Source organism: Podarcis bocagei, assembly GCF_964188305.1.
Source record: "Podarcis bocagei genome assembly, chromosome: 6".
NCBI classification, from domain to species: Eukaryota; Metazoa; Chordata; class Lepidosauria; order Squamata; family Lacertidae; genus Podarcis; species Podarcis bocagei.
The window spans coordinates 46,264,372-46,278,893 of record NC_138130.1 but is presented as its reverse complement, the minus strand read 5'-3'; the positions used below and the strand labels follow the sequence as shown (position 1 = coordinate 46,278,893).

At 37.7% G+C, this 14,522-nt stretch overlaps 1 protein-coding gene across 10 annotated transcripts in view; it reads left to right on the top strand.

Annotated features, from left to right (window-relative positions):
• The window catches only part of DMD (dystrophin), a 1,036,503-nt gene that overhangs the window by 755,579 nt on the left and 266,402 nt on the right, over nt 1-14,522 (top strand). For all 10 annotated transcript variants that reach the window (XM_081197764.1, XM_081197771.1, XM_081197761.1 and 7 more), the window contains one exon: nt 6,888-7,099. In XM_081197764.1, the coding sequence (XP_081053890.1) occupies nt 6,888-7,099 (212 nt within the window). The remainder of the gene's footprint in view (nt 1-6,887; nt 7,100-14,522) is intronic.

Here is a 14,522-nt window from a genome sequence, read left to right as displayed (position 1 = left end):
ATACATCACTACTGGGAAAACCATGGCTTTTACTATACGGACCTTTGTTGGCAAGGTGATGTCTCTGCTTTTTAAGATGTTGTCTAGGTTTGCCATCGCCTTTCTCCCAAGGAGCAGGCGTCTTTTAATTTCGTGACTGCTGTCACCATCTGCACTGATCATGGAGCCCAAGAAAGTAAAATCTCTCACTGCCTCCATTTCTTCCCCTTCTATTTGCAAGGAGGTGATGGGCCCAGTGGCCATGATCTTCGTTTTTTTGATGTTGAGCTTCAGACCATATTTTGCGCTCTCCTCTTTCACCCTCATTAAAAGGTTCTTTAATTCCTCTTCACTTTCTGCCATCAAGGTTGTGTCATCTGCATATCTGAGGTTGTTGATATTTCTTCCGGCAATCTTAATTCCGGCTTGGGATTCATCCAGCCCAGCCTTTCGCATGATGAGTTCTGCATATAAGTTAAATAAGCAGGGAGACAATATACAGCCTTGCCGTACTCCTTTCCCAATTTGGAACCAATCAGTTGTTCCATATCCAGTTCTAACTGTAGCTTCTTGGATCTACTTGTACTTGTCCTCCGCTCTTCCCCAGTAGCATGTTGGACACCTTCCGACCTGAGGGGCTCATCTTCCAGTGTCATAACTTTTATATGCCTGTTGTCTTTGTCCATGGAGTTTTCTTGGCAGGGATACTGGAGTGGCTTGCCGGTTCCTACTCCAGGTGGATCACGTTTGGTCAAAACTCTCCACTATGACCTGTTCATCTTGGGTGCCCTGCTCGGCATCGTTCATAGCTTCTCTGAGTTCTTCAAGCCCCTTCGCCACGGCAAGGCAGTGATCCATGAAGGGGGTGAGATGTTTTAAACAGTTTTATAATTCTGTGTGTGTGTGTGTGGTTTATTTAGCAAAAGAAGTGTATGTGAGGCTTTTCTAACTTTCCAAAGTGACATAAATGACCATTTGTTTCTCTCTGCCCTCTCTGCTGAAAGACCATCATCAGATATTGTTTACCTAAAAAGGAATAGCCAACATGCTGCTTTGCAGATGTTTTGGGCTACAACTACCATAAGTCCCTGCTAGCATCAGCAGTGGCCATGGCTAATGAGAGTTTTTTTCCACAACATCTGGATAGCACCCCATTGCTTGCTTTCTTACTCTCATAGCAGAATTCTAAGAACATGAACAATATTTAAGATTATGCATTTTTTATTATATTTTGCACATCATCTTGGAAAGCAATTAATAAACAACTATATACACAGAAAATATTCTATGTGCATCTCTTCACCGGTTACCTGTGGAAAAACCCAGTTAGAGGGTTAGCTGTGGAATCTTGTATTACTAATCTAGGAAAGCAAGAGGAAATGTATGGCCTTTATATGTTTTCAGATAACACTTAAGGGCTGCTTCAAATGTCATAGAATGCCCTTATTTTTATTCATTTGATATGTTGTGAGCCAGTTTGTGTACACTTTTCTGCGGAAATGGCATCCAAATAAGCAAACAATGATGATGACAATGAAACATGATAGTCTACAGAACCTGGATGCCATTTTTGTAGTCTTCATGTTTTATGCATAGGAATTTTGCAATATTTGAAGTAATCATAAGATTTTCACCTTAGTAAGATCCAAGAGACAAGGAAAACCTTTATAAGTTTTTTCTGAAAGTACCAGAACAAGAGAAAAAGATGAGGAAGACAGTAGCTGGAATACATTATTCATTCTTATTAGCAGATATGCTGCTAGAACTATCAGGAAATACATTGTAAATATGGATGTGTGACAGTCAGCAATGGGGGTTGTAGCATTGAAAAATCCAAAATTGTTGGCTTTATGCTTCATTAGGTAGGTAATGTATTTCACACATTTCTGGCTTTAAACTGCAAAGCTGACCATAATATTTTTGCATCAGTAAGTACAAAAGTGTTTTAAGTGCCTCAGTAGAGTTGCTTTATTTTAATAATGCTAATAATGTTCTGTTTATGTTCAGAGAAAATGGAACGCCATTTTATTATTTCCATGTCCCATTTCTAAATGCACTACTGGAGAAAGATTCCCTTTAAATATGTTTTGTTGGAATGATTATTAAAAGTTCCTTCATCCATGAACAGCAGCTAAATTCCTAATTAGAAACTCTGTTCCCTCAGACAGCTTGTTTAAGAATTCAGTCAAAGTTCAAGCATAAGTATGAGCGGAACACTGGACTAAGAATAAATAATTACATACATCATCACCTTTAGTTAATAACCGCAGTATGAAGAATGGGCAAAAATTAATGAGTTGTTTCCTTAACATTCTTCAAAATATTTTGAGAAGGGGGAGATTAGATCTTTCAATACTTTGCTGATCTTTGCTATTTAATTCAGCTACAGTTCTTTACCTGATGTCCTAGATTATTCTAAAACCTAAATATGTTGGTAAGACTCCCTACAGCTACTTTAGAATACTCACGGGTTTCTGAAGGACCCCTTGGGGGATTTCATTTTTTCAACTACAAGGTGCCTGTGCTATATAAAGAGCAAAAATGTAAGGCATCACCGATGAGTAGAGAAAACTTACCAGGTGGCCCAGTGTGAGAAAAAGCAAAAAAAAAGTATTATTATTTAGTGACAGAATTTAATAAATCAAAAGCTTTGAGAAAGGTTTTTAAAAAGCATAGTTGGCACATCATTCTTCTTAACAAACTGTTTCTTAACACCGAATGAGGGCCTGCGCTCTCACTGGAGCAGAAAAATCCCACAAATTCTAAACCAGCTTAGACCCACAAGGACTGAACTTTATTTTGTGCTTAAACAATACTTATAATTGAGCTTAATTGGATATAAAGAAATCACAGTTTCTTTTTGAAACAAGTGCCTTAAGCCTTATGCAGCATCCTGCGCTCAAGGATGACATTTATTCATTTATTTTATTAGATTTATATTTTACTTGATTATGGTTTGTTTTTTTAAAAAAATCAGAGCTAGTTACAGTCTCCTTTAAAACAAAACATTAAAAAATGGCTTTTTAATGAATGGCATTAAAAAAACCCATAAGATTTTCAGGGTGCTAAGAATGAGAAAATGTTTCCACTTTAGAATGGGGAACATACTTCATATACTGTACTTGCAAAGGAGTTGAAAATTGAAAAGTTGGGGTAAATGGAAGAAATATTGAGGGCAAAAATCACATTAAAAGGATTAATGCTGATAAATTTGAAACAGAGTTAATGTGCTTCTGGCCCAAATGATGGCAGAATAATATGCAGGTTATGCACCACAAACTGTTTTTTACATTTTTCTTTTATAATCTGAAATGTTATAGCTCTTGATAAATGTGCATATATTTAAATAATGCCAACTGTAATAATATTTATATAGTGCACTTCCAGCTTGGTATTAAAACCAGATTTAAAATCCCATATTAAACCATTTTTAAACTAGCAACATAGAAAGGAAAGCAACAGTTTAATATCCTTACAACTATAAGTAATAAATTACATTTTGTATTACAGAATGGAACTTGAAAAGAATAAAACACCTCCTTTTCTGCTCATTTTATACGGTAGTGTTCTCCCTCCCTCCATTTTGATTCTTTGTGTCTAAAAAAGTCAGTGTTACAAGGCTGTAACAAGGAGAGCTTGCTGGGATAGATAAATAAATAAACAACCACCCCCCACCATCACAAAAAACTAGTAAAACTTGCAGAAGGTTTGTGCAAAGGATAACTTGTTATCTTTTACCCTAAACTATGCTAAGAGCTTGGGCTGACAGTTTTCCAAGAGTCAATTGGCTGGAGTGTTTTTCAAACAGAGGCTGGCACTTGTTAGTGCTTATTACCAACTTAGATTGGTCAGACAGCCACTGTTGTTCCTGGATTGGGATAGTTTGAATATTTCATTGGTAACCTCACCAATACACTCTCCTTGGGGCTACCCTTGGGGTTGATCCAGAAGCTTCAAGTTTGCAGAAAGCAGGTTGCAGAAACTAGGTAGCTTGTGGGGACAAATTACAGCCAGCATTTAATACCCTGCTTGCAGGATTTGCACTGGCTGCCAATATGCTACTGGGTTCAATGTGTTGGTACATATAAGGCCCTCTCAGGACCAGGTTACTTGAGAAGACTGCCTCATACCTTTTATGTTCAGCAGATTTCTGTGGTCTGTGAAAGAGTTTCTCCTGCAAGTTCCAAAGATCTCAGAAGCCTGTTTTGCAGTAACTCTGAGAAAGACTTTTAGAGTGGCTGCTCCTTTTGAGATATGACAGTCACCCACTATCTGCTTTTTCTAGAAAACAGCAAAGACATTGTGTTTGTTTGTTTGTTTGTTTTGCCTTTTTTATTGTACATTGCCTTGAGGTGATTGATCACATCACAGCTAATAAATTAACAAGAAAAATAGTAATCACAACAATTTGATATTTTGCTTAGGTTCTTTCCTTGTGGAACTCAGGTGAATATTGGAGAAGGAAGCTAGCCCAAAAATTGTGGCTAGATCAGAGTGGCATAACTGATAGTATTAATTAAGGTGTTAGAATATTTTTAAGTAATAATATCTGCCTTGACACAAGCACCACTAGCTATAGCTCCACTTTCAAATAATATTCATTTACCCTTTAGATCTAACCTATTAAATGTGTTTATTGATTTTGTTCATAAATCCATTTTGCTCGAGAAAGAATAGTGCAGATAGTTGGCATCAGTCTTTTCATTTTACCTGTGAAGAGAATTGTATTTAGCTTATCCATAAATGAACTATGGCAAAACAGAAACGTGATAAAAATAGGTCTCAAGTTAGTGCCTTTACTTGCTGATCTTGTCCTTTTCTGACTGCAGAATCAATGGTAAACATGTTGCAACACAGTTATCCAATGTTTGGCTTTTAAATGTAATTTGCTCCAGTGTCAGTACTTCCTGACTAAACTGATGAGGCACCTCAGGAGGATGCAAAATAAATTGAATAGCAACTTTGAAATTGGCAAACCTCCTCGACTAAAGTGAATCTGAATGTGCTGGTAGCTGGAGCAGTTCCAGTCTTTGGACCTGTGGCATTACAGCAAATTTGGCCTTAAAATCTTCAACTTTATAAAAGTATATAGATGTAATGCTATTACTGAGCAGATCCTATCACTATGTCTTTAATTATTTTATTAACTTTCTTTAGCTTTCATACAAACAAGAATGGAATCAGCTTGGAGGAACGTAGGGAGGAAGAGGTGGGGAGCAGAAAAACACCTCCGGGTTGCATTAGAATGGAAGTCTACACCCAGTGACTTTAGCATCACATATGATTTATACATATGGGTCATTATAGGGTGCCCAGATGTTCTCACAAGCTCTTTTGTGTTGCTGCCAATGATAGGCAGCAGATCATATTGTTGGTTGTAAATGAAAATGATCGCAGCTGCTTTGTTTGTTTGTTTAATATTTTCATCCTGCCCTTCCTTCAAGGAGGTCATAGAAACCTGCAAGTATCATCCCCCTGACTCATTTTATCCTTACAACCTGTAAAGTTAGGCTGAGAAAGTGGCCCAAGGTAACACAGTGAGTTTCATGGCTAAATGCAGATTTCAACATGGATCTCCCTGTTCTTACTTCACCACCCTAACTGTAAACCACACTGGCTATAATGCCACAACTCAGTGGTTCAAATCATTACTCGTCTCATCTATCCCATTGGACTGTATTACCTTCAGTTCTCATGAGGAATGCTTTATCTGGAAAAGACACTATTAATTTCCTGTTTCCTTTTCTAAAGCTAGAAAGAATCCTTTCTGGAGCAATGGATTTGTACAGTTGGCACCTTTTTATTCTTGACTTTTTCAGAGTTCTGTATAACGTCCATAGGAAAGAGCTCTTCATGCTCTCAAATAAGGGTCACTGGCTAGGGAAAGAACTCATTTTTCCCTCCACTGAATACCATATGTTCATTGTAATGTTTGAGGTTTTATGAGGCTAAGCCATAACCCTAGCCAGGGCTCTAAGTCGGGCTGCAAAAATTCTTCTCTACCATTTTCCTGCTATTGAGCTCACATCCATAGAAAATGTTTTAAAGCAATGTTCTTTTTTTATAAACTGCTTGCCCTCTAATAGTGGAGGTCAGGCAAGCAAGGGAAATGTTTCATAAACTGATAAATCCCTTCACACAAAACTCAGCTTTGTGAATAAGGCGTTAGGAATACTTAAACATCCATCTTCAAAGAAACACTTAAAATGACTGCTAATAAGCTATAAAAGATTTTGCAGACTTTATCCTGTACATATGCTGCCATTTTTGCTTCATAAGCAATGACCTGAATACCTGCAATATAGGGAATGATATCCTGTGCAATTACCATGTCCCTATTGTTGATCAGGTGCTATCCTAAATTGCATCCATTCCCTGAATGTGTATTGACACATGTATGTTTGGAACAGATTCTGAACTTTTTCCAAAATATGCTTGCTTCATACATACTTCACAGAAACATTACAAAGCATTCACTTTCTTTCCTTACAAAATAGTTAAGGATGGAAGATGAATAGATAGAGAACCAATTTTGATCAGGTGTAAGGATTAACTTTATTTTCTAGTGCACTAACTAATGTTAAGTATATTGTTTCCACACTTAGTTGAAAAGGATTGTCTTTTCTATTTCAAAAGCTATTCTCAGTTTCCATATTAAAAGGAAGTATCAATTTTGTGTAAAAATAATGTGATGAATAGATGTTTTATGTGTGATACTTTTGGGTTACTTTGTAATAAATCAGTGATGCCTGAATTATATAAAAATCTGCTTTAACTCTTCTCTAATGAACCTTTCCTGACTGTCTGTATTGTATTTGTCATGCAAATTAGTGGAGAACTTGATCAGAGTGGTCAGATAATTTTCCCCCAAATAATTATTTCATTGGTTTTCCCTTGTATGTCACCAGTTGAAAAGATACAGAACCAGTGGGATGAAGTCCAGGGGCACCTTCAGAACCGAAGACAGCAATTACATGAAATGTTGAAAGATTCAACACAGTGGTTAGAAGCCAAGCAAGAAGCTGAGCAGGTTCTGGAATGTGCAAAAGCCAGGCTTGAATCGTGGAAGGAGATTTCTTACACTGTAGAAGGCCTAAAGAAGCAGAACGCAGAACTCAAGGTACTAAATGAAAAAAGGGGGGAATGAAGAACTATTCTTTCTTTTTTAATGCTCAGAAACTGCTTCTGAATTCCACATAAGCAATTTAAGTTTGTGTTAATAGTTAAATCATAGCCTTTTGTGCTTATTTTAATCTTTTATATGGAGAACTTGAATGATAAATACAACGATTAGTACTACAGATAATAGTAGATAGGGAAAATGATTATATTAGTGGAAAATAGTTATATTAGCATAGATTTTAAAAATTCTAATAATTGACAAAAGATGCCCGTTTTTCTATAAAATTTTCTACTTCTTGGTTATCCTCTTTGGTAAGTAGGTTTTGTGATCAAAGCAATTTCCAAGACCTTCTGTATTCACTCCTTTAATGTTAGGATCCACTTTTCTTTCCAGAGTTGTGTTACATATTTTAGCACCTGTTAGTAGGCTAGTAGCAACATGCAAGTCTTTCTCTCTTAGCTCTGTTTTCAGTAAACAAAGAAATGCAGATTTGAGATTTCTTGATATGCAGTATCCCAAAATGCCTTGACTTATGTCAAGGATCCTGTTCCAAAAAGTCACTTTGTATGCATCTCCAAAGTAATAACCTTTGGTGGTTCTTTGTGCATCTACTCACACAGCTGCACCATGCAACAACACAATGTTGCTTTATTAAACAGGTTATAAACAGGACTAACTCTGAGCCCAAGTTACAGAGAACTGAACTAGTAAAGGGCTGAAACACACACAACGTAAATTCTACCTACTGAGTCATAGGAGCAGCAATGGTTGCAGTACCCTTTAACAATTTACACACCATAGATCACACCTAGAATATGTGGCTGTTGTCCACTTTTGATTTCCTTCAACTGCCAACAAAATTAATTCAGTCAATATATCATGTTTGATTTGTGAGGGGTGAGGTACCATTGATATATGGATTTGAATAAATTTTCTTTCAGTCTCATTCTTATTAATGTTCTCAGAACACATTTGAACAACCAAGACCATTCTGCCTATGATGTAGTAAGGTTGCAGTTTGCCAGATCCTTCGCTCATCTTCTTTTTTATATAAGTTGTAACTGACTGTATGCAATGTCAGAGGGTAATAGATAATTTTTTCTAATTAGTTTTTTTGAGCTTGTACCAAGAAAAATATTTTCAAAGACTGAACATTGGCATAACTGTCCATGTTTAGTTGTTACATGCTATGTGTGTAAGTTCAAAAAACCTGAACATTTGAGATCTTGCTTGACTAAATGCTTTTACTGCCTGCTAATATGAAATTAGGGACGCGGGTGGCGCTGTGGGTAAAACCTCAGCGCCTAGGACTTGCCAATCGCATGGTCGGCGGTTCGAATCCCCGCGGCGGGGTGCGCTCCCGTCGTTCAGTCCCAGCGCCTGCCAACCTAGCAGTTCAAAAGCACCCCCGGGTGCAAGTAGATAAATAGGGACCGCTTTATAGTGGGAAGGTAAACGGCGTTCCGTGTGCTGCGCTGGCTCGCCAGATGCAGCTTGTCACGCTGGCCACGTTACCCGGAAGTGTCTGCGGACAGCGCTGGCTCCTGGCCTATAGAGTGAGATGAGCGCACAACCCTAGAGTCTGGCAAGACTGGCCCGTACGGGCAGGGGTACCTTTACCTTTACCTTTAATATGAAATTACGGATCCATTTCTGAATCATTTACCAAGTTATAACATATTTTGCTGAGCCCAGATTTATGAGTTTCAAGTGGTAAGCAATTGATTCTCTGTAGGTGCATTTGTTTATATGGAGGTAAGTGCTGAAATAGTTGCTGAAAGTTTCTGATGAAAATTATTCCAAATTTTTAGCTCAAGGTTGGTGGATAAAAAACATTTTAGGTCCTAGGTCTTCTTTGTCTGTTGTGTGATTTATTATCATTATTCCACAACTTCTTTCTCTGAAAGGGACTCTAGGCAGCTTACATTTGCAGTGTTTTGAGGTTTATCAGTTCAAATAAATTAAACTACTATTGTTAGTATTCTCTTAATTGGGAATCATCCGTTTCTAGTTTGTTGAGTTCATTGAGTAGAAATAACATTTTGGGATGAATAATAAATGTTGCTAGTGCTATCTTGCCTAGCTAGGGTAAGGAAAGAAACTTGCATTCCTCCAGACCGTTTCTTTCCATGATATTTATTTTTTGTAGTTGTATTATTTTATTACTTGTAGTTCAGGATATAATCATATTCCAATATATTAGACTGGATTATTTCTCCATTGTAAATATGTTTCTTCCTCACCTGGTTCAGCCGGCCAGTCGAAGCTACACTGTGATACCATGATACATATTTTAGTGGCCACTTTTTAGGGTGTCCTGTTCTGATTCTGACACGTCACCAGGTTTTGTGACCCTACACCACCCCTCAAATGTGTCATTTGTTAAAAAAAATTAAAATTTGTCACATGAACTTTGGCAGTGCCTTCAGAGGGTTGACCATAGGTCAATGCAGCCTTTGGCCTGAAAAAGGTTAGCCATCCCTACCTTACTGAGTGTAGTCTGGTTAAGATCAGTGATATTGTGTGTGTGTGTGTGTGTGTGTGTGTGTGTGTGTGTGTGTGTGTGTGTAGATACTGAGAGAGAGAGATGAAGAGAGAGAGAGATTTTCTTTTTGAAGAAAATATCATTTTTCATTTGATTGTATGAATGAATGGTCAAGTTGGGCAGTGCTGAAGTGCATAACAGCCTTCCAGTTCCATCCCTATATTTGATGCAGTAGGGTTTTGTTGTTGTTGAAGCAGCGTGAGTAGTTTCATTTCACACAGTATTCTTCATCAATCAGATCTCCTATCACATAAAGACACATAAACTTCCTCATGATTCTGTTTTTTGAGTATATTTCACTTTGTCCTGCATGTGTTGTGTGAACTACCACCTTCCCTTACTTCTTTGATATCACTTTACATTCTGTGATGCACTATGATGTTCAATTCCTCTGCCACCTTTGATTGCCTCTATCTTATCCAGGCAGTAGAACTGATTAGTACTATAGGCTGTATCAGTGAAGGCAAATGAAATACTAAAGTGATCTTGACAGGAGCAAAGACTGGTTCTTCAGTTGGAGGAGAGCTTAAAAGAGGCAAGTTTCAAAATGGTGCTTAAAAATCCTGGGAATTTTAGTAAAATAGTAAATTGCCCGGTATGTTTCAGTGGAAACCCTCCTTTATGCACTGAAATAGCAAAGTAACAATATAAAATATTCATATTATCACTGGTGTATCACTGGTGTTTTTGAACTGCCAACCTAGCAGTTCAAAAGCACGTCAAAGTGCAAGTAGATAAATAGGTACCACTCTGGCGGGAGGGTAAACTGTGTTTCTGTGCGCTGCTCTGGTTTCATCATGCTGGCCACATGACCTGGAAAAACTGTCTGTGGACAAAAGCCGGCTCCCTCAGCCAGTAAAGCGAGATGAGCACCGCAACCCCAGAGTCATTTATGACTGGACGTAACTGTCAGGGGTCCTCTACCTTTACCTTTATACACACACACACACACACACACACACACACACACATATATAGGATACATAATTATTATGTATAGTCAGGTAGATCATTTTAAATAAGACCTCTCCCTGCAATACTAAGGCTGCAATTCTATACACGTTTTCTTAAAAATCATAGATCAGATCAGAAGAATTTATTTGCATCAGCCACTAGCCATAGCAATAAAATAAGATAAAATGTACTGAAGATAGAGGTGAAAGCTTAATTATACAAAATACATTTTGGAGGTTTATATCAATAATAAAATAATAGATCCTATTCTATATGCCCCTGCTAAAAAATTTGCTGTTTTTGCTGTCACCTGATTATCTTGATCTGCTAGAAGAATGGACACAGTAGCAATGGCTGAGCAACCTGGCATGGACAGCAGTAGAGGGGTAATACCTCACTCCTCATATCTTTATACAGAGTATAGGCCAGAATCACATGAGCCACTAACTCAATCCTGCCATCACCACATGGATATAGCTGTATTTCCAGTGGCATTTTTTGAAATAGATCCGGAAATCGTAGAATTATAGAATTGTAGCATTGGAAGGGTCCCCAAAGGTCCAAGCCCCTGCAATGCAGGAATCTCAACTAAAGCATCCATGGCGGGTTGCCATTCAACTTCTGCCTAAAAACATCAATGAAGTCCACCACCTCCCAAGGGAATCTGTTGCACTGTTGAACAGCTCTTATTGTCAGAAAGTTCATCCTGATGTTTTGTCGGATTCTCCTTTCTTTTAACTTGAAGTTATTGGTTTGAGTCCTTCCCTCCAGAGAAGGAAAAAACAAGCTTGCTCCATCTACCATGTGACAGCCCTTTAGATATTTGAAGATGGCTATCATATCTCCTTTCAGTCTCCTTTTTTCCAGGCTAAACACACCCAGCTCCCTCAACCATTCCTCATAAGGCTTGGTTTCCAGACCCTTGATCATCTTCAAGGGTTCGCCTCTCTCCATATGAGGCCCTTCTTCATGTGCCTTTCTGCAGTGGCTCCCTATTTGTGGAATGCTCTCCCCAGGGAGGTTTGGCTGGCCTTTCTTTACCTTTATGCACCAGGCGAAAACGTTCCTCTTTAACCAGGCTTTTGGATGATTGACATCTGATGCCCTTTTAAAATGTGTTGTAGAAGGGGGAATTATTGGGTTGTCTTTGTCTTTGTCTTTATTATGTATTTTATGTTTTTTACATTGTGCTTTTATGTTGTGAACTGCCCTGAGAACTGCGGGTATAGGACGGCATGCAAATTTTAATAATAATAATAATAATAATAATAATAATAATAATAATAATAATAATAATAATAATTGGCTGTCCTCCTCTGCACACTTTCCAGCTTGCCAGTATCCTCCTTAAATAAGTCATATGCAACTCATTGGGTGATACTCAATATCTTATGAGATTGTGGTTTTATGACTTTAATCCACTGGTATGACATTGGCATATCAGCTGGGGATTTAAATGCAATATATAGCAGATTTGACTTTCAAGTTGCAAGATAGCATCTCAGGAGAAGAATAAGAAACTAGTTGTGTGTGTGTGTTTAAAAAATATAGCCCACAGTTGTATGAATTAGTTTTATTCAGCTTGTGGTTTCTGTATGCCTTTTAATTCAAAATGTATAACCCTCCTAAGTGCTAGAAGCTGGTTATTTCTTCTAAGAGGCCAACCTAGAGATGGTTGTGGAGGAAAAGAAACTGGTCACCTTGTATTATGCCTACAAATCCTTTATAGTACATAGGTTTCTCATAGTTTTCAAATAGGGAAAGAGAAAACTCCAACATCTTACCTGATTCAATGAATATTGAATTTTGGTCTCTACTGCCAGCCTGCCGCCTCATGACTGTGCCATTTCTTGGTACTAACAGCTCTCGTCAATGTTGAACAGTTGTTTGTTTTTCTTGTTCGCATTCCCCTAAATTCAAATAAATTATTCTCTAGCTTAGCAACATTATTTTTATTTTCATCCTTCAAAAGAAAAATCTCCCTTTGTCTGCCTTGTGATTCTTATTGTGTCAAACCCTGCATAAAAGCCTCTCAGATGTGATGGCATTAGCAGTTTTGTGCTTGACTGAGCTAGACATATGTGAAATCAAGAGAACTCAAATCTTACTGAACTCAGTTGATTTAGTTTTCTATTATAAGCTGGTATTTGAATGTATAGATCTAATAATAAATCAGGATTTCAAGACAAGTGCTTTCATGTTTTCTGTGTTATGATAAGCAGTTGTTGGCATTCTGTCCCTAATATATTATACAATGCAGAGGGAATTATTTTCAGTGTGCTTGTCACTTTTAATAGAGTTATTATTCCTTACTAGCTGTCTTTTGTGCATATGACGGCATGTAGAAAGAGGCTGCTGAAAGGGATTTTTTAAAGACAATGTTGAAACTAATTTGCCTCCTCTGATATGACTTAATTTGTAAAAGGGATTATGAGGTCCAGCGTTGACATCTGTTTTCAACGCTAGGTCTTAACCCAATGAAATGTCAAGTAAGAACAGAAAAGTGGCCTTGAGCAGGTGTAAAGTTCCTTTCCTTGACCCACTGAATAAACTAACAGAGAATCCAACATATCAAGGATTGGGCGGTGAGGCTTCCTGACAATTTTAACCCTTATAATTTCTTTTTCTAGATATTAACTAAACTGAGAGCTACTGATTTTTGCATCAGTCATATGATAATATTCATTTATGTTTGAAATTATACATTCTAATTTGTAGTAGGTATCTGATACTTTACGTCTAATCTGATTTGGTATTACAGTTGAAAATTGATGACGTTCATATTAAACATGTATTTTGCCAAATTTCAAGTATTCAAAGTGCCTTATGTGCTTTATTGTTGTAATCTTCACAACAACCCTGCAGTATAGGCCAGTATTGCTGTACCATTGCTATACATAGGTTGAAAAAAATAATAGTCATTAGTTCTTTTCTGATATTTGATGCATACCCTCCAACATTTCTCCGGACGTCCCATTCCATAATGATAATTTTACTATTTATACCCCACACATCTTTCTGGGTTGTCCCAGCCACTCTTGGCAGCTTCAAACATATATAAAAACATTAAACATTAAAAAAACTTCCCTATACAGGATTGCCTTCAGACGGCTTGGGGGTTGGATAACTCCATACCCTCCAACACTTCTCCAGTGAAAATAGGGACATCCTAAGGAAAAGTGGGACATTCCGGGATCAAATAAGAAACTGGGATGGCTTCTTTAAATCAGGGATGTCCCTGGAAAATAGGGACATTGGAGGGTCTGTTGATGTGAGTCCTCTTTCATACTGCATCTCTTCTTACATTAAAAAAAAATATTATATGGAAGTAGCAACAAAATATATTTGTGATCGGAAGATACATATTTCAGCATAACACACATCAATGGCAAACGAGTTTTCATTTGCATGTCTCTGCCAACGATACGATCATTCACATATTACGGACAAACTGTACACCTTTTCCTGACTACCTTCCCTACATTTGTCCTCCAATAGATAAGGAAATAAAGCCTGTGAAGCTTGTGGGAGAGGTAACTGAAGCAGCTTCTGTTATTACTGTTATTGCTATTGTTCTTCTCCTCACAAGAGCCCAGGGCAGTTAACGGCAAAATTACAACATTAAAAACAAAGTAACAAGCTGGATTTAGAAGAGGCAGAGGAACCAGAGACCAAATTGCAAACATGCGCTGGATTATGGAGAAAGCTAGAGAGTTCCAGAAAGACATCTACTTCTGCTTCATTGACTATACAAAAGCCTTTGACTGTGTCGACCACAGCAAACTATGGCAAGTTCTTAAAGAAATGGGAGTGCCTGATCACCTCATCTGTCTCCTGAGAAATCTCTATGTGGGACAAGAAGCTACAGTTAGAACTGGATATGGAACAACTGATTGGTTCAAAATTGGGAAAGGAGTACGG